Source organism: Aptenodytes forsteri, unplaced genomic scaffold, assembly GCF_000699145.1.
Source record: "Aptenodytes forsteri isolate BGI_AS27 unplaced genomic scaffold, ASM69914v1 Scaffold387, whole genome shotgun sequence".
Classification (NCBI taxonomy): domain Eukaryota; kingdom Metazoa; phylum Chordata; class Aves; order Sphenisciformes; family Spheniscidae; genus Aptenodytes; species Aptenodytes forsteri.
Genome location: NW_008795368.1, coordinates 1,560,194 through 1,569,053, shown reverse-complemented (window position 1 = coordinate 1,569,053; position 8,860 = coordinate 1,560,194). Strand labels below are relative to the sequence as shown.

General features: G+C 37.6%; 1 protein-coding gene across 1 annotated transcript in view; it reads right to left on the bottom strand.

The window, feature by feature from the left end:
* The window catches only part of SCAMP1 (secretory carrier membrane protein 1), a 35,499-nt gene that overhangs the window by 14,430 nt on the left and 12,209 nt on the right, over positions 1-8,860 (bottom strand). The window contains exons 2-4 of the mRNA XM_009280301.2: positions 6,280-6,378; positions 5,891-6,002; positions 2,065-2,193 (exon numbers count right to left, since the gene is read on the bottom strand). Coding sequence (XP_009278576.1) covers positions 2,065-2,193; positions 5,891-6,002; positions 6,280-6,357 — 319 coding nt within the window. The 5' untranslated portion in view covers positions 6,358-6,378. The remainder of the gene's footprint in view (positions 1-2,064; positions 2,194-5,890; positions 6,003-6,279; positions 6,379-8,860) is intronic.

Sequence of the window (8,860 nt, the reverse complement as noted above, 5' to 3'; positions counted from 1 at the left end):
AAAAAAAAAAAAAAAAAAACACCAAGGAAAATTTTCCCAAGGAAAAAGAACAAAAAAATGTGTAAAGATAAAACCACATCAAGGAATCGGAAAACTCTGACTTCTGATACAAATAGAGAAAAGATGGATGAATTCACAGAATAGGGATACAAACAGACTTGTTTTCTCATGAGATAAAGAGCATATAGATCTGAAACAGGTAAAAAAGTTTCCTCAGATACATAAAGACTAAGATTAAAGATATAAAAATTGCTACTAGCCATGGAAACACACAGAAAACTGAAACCAAAAGGTTTGTTCCTAGGGCTGCTAAAAAGGAAGAGGAAAACTAACCTACTTTACAAAGTGCTGAGCACGTGGTACTAGATTTATCCAAATGTAATTACGTGCACAGAACCCCTAGGCCTTACAAGACCTAGGAAGTTCTAGAAGAAGAAATAAAATGTAGGGTAGAGCAGCAAGCAGAAGCAGGCTGGTTTGCTATGGTAATAAGTGCCTCCACTGTGGAAGCACAGCCACTCTAATGAAAAATGAGCCAACCCATGTAGATACAATCCTGGGAAAGAAGAGTCACAAGGATTGATTCTACCGCCAGCCCTAAGGCACGGAGTTCTGTACTCAATCTTTTTTTTTTTTTAGCCCGAAATAGATTTTGTCCTTCTTTTCCTTTATTATACCCTTTTCCTTCCTTCCTGAGTAATCCCTAAGTCAGAGAGTACTACAGCTAAAGAAGGTAAAGAGCAAGAGGACTCAGTTAAAATCTCAGTCTACCTGGAAGAAAATCTGTCATGTTAGTGTAAAACCACAACTCCTATATATTTTGAAATACTGTAACGTTGTTGCTTCCTTTATTTATTGCTGTAAGAAGGAAAAAGAAAAACAGTATTAATATTCCAATTCTCACTGCCCAACTTCACCTTCTGTTTGAAACATACGGCACTTTCAGAACTCAGTCCTGCAAATGGCCAGAATTAGTAACTTTCCTAAAATTTTGGAGTACTTGATCTTAGATTTCATATAAATCTCAAATGTCTGTCAGATTTATGAGAGTGACTAGTCACACATTCTACAGTGGACTTAGTTGCTTATTTGAAGATTAATGACCCAGCAACGAATATAGAAAGCTGTGGATTATGATGAAGTGGAATTCACTTGATTCAACGCTGACTGCTCATTTTATGTGTTTCAATTACGTGGTTCAATCACAGTAATAAGATTACCAGATTAACAGGTAAAATTACGGAGATTTGCTAACTAAATCTGAAGCCGTGAAAAAATACAGAAAAGTTCTGAAATTCACATTCCTTTAGTATGCTAAAAATATATTAAAGGCATCAAAGCACCTAAATCTTTGGAATTTCCTCAGTCTCAGAGTAATTATTAGGCTCTCATCACATTGGACAAGACAGAAGAAACAAATGTTGTGGCATTTGTACATTTGGTTCATCCAGCATTTCTCCAGTCAAAACACAGCACCTGAATGAGGGCAAAATTAACCCCACAAAGATGGTGTAGAGCATTCTTGGTGTACAAAGGATAGTTTTAACATGGACTGATTCTTCAGCTAATTTACGCTATTTTTTCTAAATAGACTAAAATGATGTTGTCTCCACTATAGACTAAAAACTATATTAAACTATATAAAACTATGTATATTAAAGCAAATGGATATTATACTTATATTCTTAAACTTACAAGTCTATTAACACTGATTGTGAATTATATTTGTTAACATATAAGCTGATTTTAAAAACAGTAAAATTATTTCTAAGTTAATAAATGGTCAAATCTCATTTTACAACAACAGAGATACTTAAACCAGAAAACTACAATATAATAGAACCAACTTGCCTTAGGATAATCATTCTCCTTTTTTTCTGTGGAAGTTTCCATGAAATAATTCAATACTTTTAAAATTGAAGCTAACATAAAGATTTCACTTCAACATTTGACTTCTGGATTTAAAACAGTTCTCATTACAGATGTTGCAAAAGCCAAAGTAGCAGGTATGTATCATCAAGTTTGAATACGCACTGTTTTTTCTTTTAAAAAAAAAATACTTACACATCCACAAATAGTACATAATCTTTACTGTCTTCTGGAATTCTAAAGGAATGTCTACAGAAAAGTCCTGGTAGAAACAAGGACCTACTGGAAAATTCTCAGGAAGAGGTGGCCAGTTATTTTTTCTACCTGCAAAACAGAAAAAAAAAAAAAAAAAGAAGAGCTTTATAATACAGTTTTAATCTCTGTATACTAGAAAGAGATATGCATTTGGACTTGTTCAAATTGTTTTATGCATGAGTTTCACAAGCGTATGGATAACTTGGGCTACCAAAACCCAGGAGTTCCTTACACAATACTGAAAATAAACTTCAGAAATAAAATACAATGAAGTGCAGACAGATCAAGGAAAGTACAATACTTTATCTATGTAAAAGACTAAGCAGGCATCTGACAGTTCCTATAAAGTAATGAGAAAAGAGAATTCTTCACAAAACAAGCAGATATGGGCAGAAAAACAATTTCTCAGAGTTCCTTGACTTTTAAATACACTTCTCCCTGAAGTCCCACCATACTCACATACTCTGTTGAACACAAAGACTGGAGACTGAAAAGCATTCCTTGTTCTTAGAATCCTGGTATTTTTAACACCAGGCTGTCTCTAACACTTTGAATAAGTTCCCAATACAGTTGGGAAGCTATAGAAGCTTCCCAATATAGAAGTCAAAGCTTACCTAAAAGCCCGTAAAGCCTCAAGAAAGGCAGCTATTGAAATGGTCTAAACTACCGTTTTGTATCAAGAAGATGCCCTACAGCATCACTGTATTTTGATACAGTTGTGTGACGGAGTGATGACACCACAAAGGACACAGTATCAGACACTTTGATTTCCTGTATGCTGAGCTGCTCACAGGCTAGAGTATACGTTCTGCCGAACGCAAGTCATACCAAGCGCAGACTCAGAGATTCAGCTGAGGTAATAACTGCAACAAACCTTTACCATGCATCCAGAATTTGAAATGCTAAGAGATACATTAATCATCATGTTCCGAAAGTGCAGCTGAACTAGAGACTAACCTAAAGGCACCTTTATTTGAAATTCTGACAGGTTTTGCTTGCAATTTCTATCTTCAACCATAACTTTACTAGCAGTTCATCTGATAAGAACAGAAAACTTGCAATGCTTACATACTTGCATTATTTCTTATTTGTTTCCCCACTGAGACAAGATGAAGGCTGTCAGTTCTGCCCAAACAGGTCCAAAGCACTGATATCTGTTAAGTTTTCTGCCTCTTCTACTGAAATTTTTACCAAGCCTTTTAGAGCAGTGGACTGGCAGAGGGAGCATACAGAAGGTAATCAAGTAATACTCCCATCCATATTAAAAACTACCTTGGGATTTCTTATGTGAAAAATATCTGATAATAATTCAGATCTTCATTCTGCAATATATGGTTATTTCTCTCAGGACTAATAGTTTCAAGACAGAGTTATGGAAAAATTCAGGTATCTTATAAAAATTCAAGTTATTATTTAAGAATTGTATTTCATGTGCTTTCCTGCTGCTGTGATACAGGTTTCAAAATTTTCTATTAAGACTGAAAGACAGCTTGGTGAGACAGTTTGAGACCAAAAACTGAGTGGTCTTTTTCTAAATACACTTTGGATACTTCACATTCCAAGATTGTATCCTGATAAGCAAAGAGCTAGCTCAGAGTTACTTCATTCAATACAAGTTACCACCTCAAGGCCTATTAACATAACTTCAATGGCATGCCTACACTACGCATGCAGACACCCCCAAACTAGCTTCATGCAAGCACAGGAAGGGATTTTCAGGCATGTCCAAATGAACTAGCTGAAATAGGAAGCAGCACATTTTAATTAGCTCAAATGCAATGCTGCACGGGACCTGAACAGAGAAGACCGAAGGCATCGAGCTGAGCTGACCTACCAGCTTGAAGATCTTTGCACTGTAGTCAATTGCATATGACAACAGTGTCCTAGATGTATAGCCAGCATCTTAACTTGAATGCAAATAGCTAGACTATTGCAAAAGACCCTGTCCTCCAATGAAGACAACTTTCCAAAGTTTCCAAAGAAGTTCAAATGAGTGCGCAAAAGAAAAAAAAACTCAAAAGGAAAAGACTATTTTTCTCCTCAGTCACAATATACAATTCCTGATTTGCAGCATCTTTTACACAGTCATTTGATAAAAAACCTAGTATCTTCTCTAAAGCTTTAACAGCTCTCTCTTCTCTGTTCAGCCTTCCTAAAGAATCCTTTAGATACTTCATGGATTCTTCAAGCACTTTGATGTGAACAACTGCAACCTAATAATAAATACCCATTTTAGAAATATCCTGAAACATGCATGGAGTATCAGAGTTACATTCCCTAAGATACAGATGAACAAAACTGTCCCTAAAGCCTGGCAGAGAAAAGTAATCAATCCAGACCATCAATATAAGTTAGTGAAATTAGAAGAAGGGCAATACATGGAGAAGGAAATGAAAAAACAACAACAAAAAAAATTCACTATCTGGGAGAAGAGGTACAGAGATTTAATAGAGAGATTGAAAAGAACAAATACTGAGAAAATAAAAATGGTTTAATGAAGGGACAATAACACCATGATTCTTTTTCTTAGAAGAAAAATAGCAATTCCCCATTCCCAAATCCTAGCAAATGACTGGTCTCTATAGCTTCCTGAGGAGGGGATGTTGAGAGGGAGGTGCTGAGCTCTTCTCCCTGGTATCCAGTGACAGCACATGTGGGAATGGTTCAAAGCTGCACCAGGGGAGGTTTGGACTGGACATTAGGAAGCATTTCTTTACCGAGAGGGTGGTCAAACCCTGGAACAGGCTTCCTAGAGAGGTGGTTGATGCCCCAAGCCTGTCAGTGTTTAAGAGACATTTGGACAATGCCCTTAATAAGACTCTTTAAGTTTTGGTCAGCCCTGAAGTGGTCAGGCAGTTGGACTAGATGATCATTGTAGGTCCCTTCCAATTGAAAATATTCTTTCTATAAAATTCCCTGAGCATTTGAATTACTAAGCAATTAAGCAATCTGGAATTGTACCACTGCATATTCAAAAAAAACAGCACATATGGAAATAAAACAGTCAGAATTCTAGATACAAGTGAAAAGACCACACAAAGTCAACCTTGCACACAGTGTTTTGTTTTGGTTTTTTTCCTAACTTCAGTCTGAAGTTCTTCCTTTTGAAAAGGAATATTCCCATATATCTACTTCTAGCAAAGTATCTTCAGTTAAGAGGATGTAAATCTTCTCATTTGTGAAACCGCTGTACAAAACCTGATGCTTTTGCACAGCACACTTACAGTTTGTGGCAAAATGAGAGATACCAATCTTCACTATGGGTTCCAAAGTGTCATATGAAAAAATTAATAAAAGATTAATAATAGAATAGATCTTTCTGCTATTTGCATAGAATATTATGTCTGTAACACAGCAAAAGACGAGAAAATGTTTCAAAACAGGAAAGTTCTCCTACAGCTATAAATACTGACAGGAGAGAAATCAAAGAGGTGTTACTTTTGAAGTTACTTTTGCTTCTTCTCAAAATGCTCCATTTATATTCAATAGTATTACTTAGATATTAACCTAGAATAAAAACAGCTGATAGCAGAGAGTAACATGTAACAGAGGCCACATTTAAAATTTTTACAGTGAAAATCTGCACAGGCCAGGCCAGTTTTTATTCACTATATGCATTGTCTCACAGGAGATAAAACTTTCTTTTCCTGAAGAGATTATAAAACCCCCTCTTTGACCTGTTTCACAATGTCACTGTAAAACTAAAACAGTTTCTAAGAAAAAGTGAAATTTCTGCAATTTAAAGAAGTATTTTTTTCATGCATACCACCCTGCTGATTAAGACTCTGCATCTCCCTTTCTCTGCGATCTAGTTCAGCTGCTTTCCTTTCCAGTTCTTCTTGACGCTTTAGCAGTTCTGCCTGGGCCAAGGCATGCTCCTGAACAAAACAAGCATTGTTAGATATTGATAAAAAATACAAACACAAAATAAATATTCCAAGTCTGTTTTATATAATAAAGCATCTCCAGTTATTGGTGAAGGTTGACCTAATATAATATTGCATGAATTCATGCATTAACCGATTACTTCAAGGCAGTATTGATTTTCATAAATCATTAGGAAAGCAATGCTTATTTATAAAAGACATTATTCCAGAAGTGTATGTAAATAATTATAATTAAAAGGAACCTAGTGCCTGAAAGTTACAGACAAACCTTTGCAATTTGTGTGTAAGCAGTTGGTTCTTCCGTTGGTTTCATTATTGCTGGCTGGGTACTGGGTACATTAGGCATTTTCACATTTCCTGGAGGAGGCTAAGAAAACAGGAGACAATTATAGGGAAACAGTTTCCTATTCTAATAAACATCTTTTCATTAACTCTGTAAGAACCAATCTAGTTGTTTTAAAGGAAGTGCTACTGATAAACTGAAAATCTGATATGCTGCCTGCAATATTTATAACTGTCGTGGTTTAACCCCAGCCAGCAACTAAGCACCACACAGCTGCTCGCTCACTCACCCCCAGTGGGATGGGGGAGAGAATTAGAAGAGTAAAAATGAGAAAACTTGTGAGTTGAGATAAGAGCACGCCAGCAAAGCAAAACAAGGAATTCATTCACTCCTTCCCATGGGCAGGCAGGTGTTCAGCCATCTCCAGGAAAGCAGGGCTCCATCACGTGTAACGGTTACTTGGGAAGTCAAACACCATCACTGCGAATGTCCCCCCCTTCCTTCTTCTTCCCCAGCTTTATATACTGAACATGACGTCATATGGTATGGAATATCTCTTCGGGTCAGTTGGGGTCAGCTGTCCTGGCTGCGTCCCCTCCCAACTTCTTGCACACCCCCAGCCTACTCGCTGGCAGGACAGTGTGAGGAACAGAAAAGGCCTTGACTCTGTGTAAGCACTGCTCAGCAATAACCAAAACATCCCTGTGTTATCAACACTGTTTTCAGCACAAATCAAAACAGAGCCCTGTACTAGCTACTGTGAAGAAAATTAACTCTACCCCACCCAAAATCAGCATAATAACCTTTAGGAAAAAGAAGTTAACTATATTCTGTGGTGCAGCGTTCTGCTTATTTGGTTTTATGCTGCACTACTTGCCGTAAACACACATGGAATTTTAGGGATCAATAGGAAGTAAATAGAATTTTAATTTTGTTCAGACATGAATACGAATAAGGACAGTTACTGTTTAAGATAATTGCAGGATTTAACAGTGATCTGTTCATATTCTGAAACATGATGCCATTTATTAGTAATATCTTCCAGAGCTTTCTACTTAACAAAGGCTTGTATCACCTGGCTAACTAGAGAAGCAGTGTACCATAATAGATTTTCCAATTCAAGATCCATAATCTATTGCTTAAGTATTCCACCAGTATGTACTGTTGTATCTGGTTTCAAGCACCACTGGCAATTCATTCACTTGGTCACTACCTATAAGAATACAGCTTACAAGAAGCTTTTAGTAGCTCAGTTTTTTTCTTTTTTCTTTTTTGTGTTAAATCCTCTCCTCCTTATTCCCATTTGTCATCTTCTCTGACTTTCTCCACATCTCTCTATCATACACAATGTTAACCATAAGGAGCTATCAAACCAAGGAAAAAAACTACTGCCCAGATTGAAGTTATCAACTGAACTTTACCAAAGCAGATCAGTATAGCACTACTATGATGTTGTTTTATTCTTAAATATGCTTGGGGGGAAAATACAATTCTTTCTTTATGTAGAGCTTGCAACATGAAAGACTTTCCTGTTCTGTGATCTTGTAAGACAAAGAACCACTTGTTCCTAATAAGACTGAAATCAAGAACAAAAATACAGTGAGAAGTGTGATGTTTATAATACAAAAGCACCTTAAAACAAAGCAGGAATCAACTAAATACCACTAACTTGGCAAATTATGACTTGGGCCAGATTATCTGCGTCTTTTCTAACCATGTTTTGAAACGCACAAATGCAATACACTGAGGAGAACACATCATACCTGAGTAAACTCCACCTCTGTGTGTGATATCGCAGCGTATCTCAGCAACATCAGCTGATTCCAGCATTTCAAAATTATCTTTCCACCTTATACATCAGCTCCTAACATAATAGTGAGATATCAGAGAGGTCTCATTTCTCAGAAATGCTTGGTGATTTAAGCTTTTCATCCTAAGAAAGATTACTCAGTGCTGTAGGATGAAGACAACTGAAGGCTAAGTAGCAGGTCCTGCACTTGGGTCACAACAACCACACGCAACGCTACAGGCTTTGGGAGGAGTGGCTGGAAAGCTGCCCGGCAGAAAAGGACCTGGGGGTGCTGGCTGACAGCCAGCTGAACATGAGCCGGCAGTGTGCCCAGGTGGCCAAGAAGGCCAATGGCATCCTGGCCTGTATCAGAAATAGTGTGGCCAGCAGGAGTAGGGAAGTGATCGTGCCCCTGTACTCGGCACTGGTGAGGCTGCACCTCAAATACTGTGTTCAGTTTTGGGCCCCTCACTACAAGAAAGACATTGAGGTGCTGGAACATGTCCAAAGAAGGGCAATGAAGCTGGTGAAGGGTTTAGAGCACAAGTCTTACGATATGGAGTGGATGAGGGAACTGCGTTTGTTTAGTCTAAAGAAAAGGAGGCTGAGGGGAGACCTTACCGCTCTCTACAACTACCTGAAAGGAGGTTGTAGCGAGGTGGGTGTCGGTCTCTTCTCCCAAGTAACAAGCGATAGGACGAGAGGAAATGGCCTCAAGTTGCGCCAGGGGAGGTTTAGATGGGACACGAGGAAAAATTTCTTTACAGAAAGAGTGGT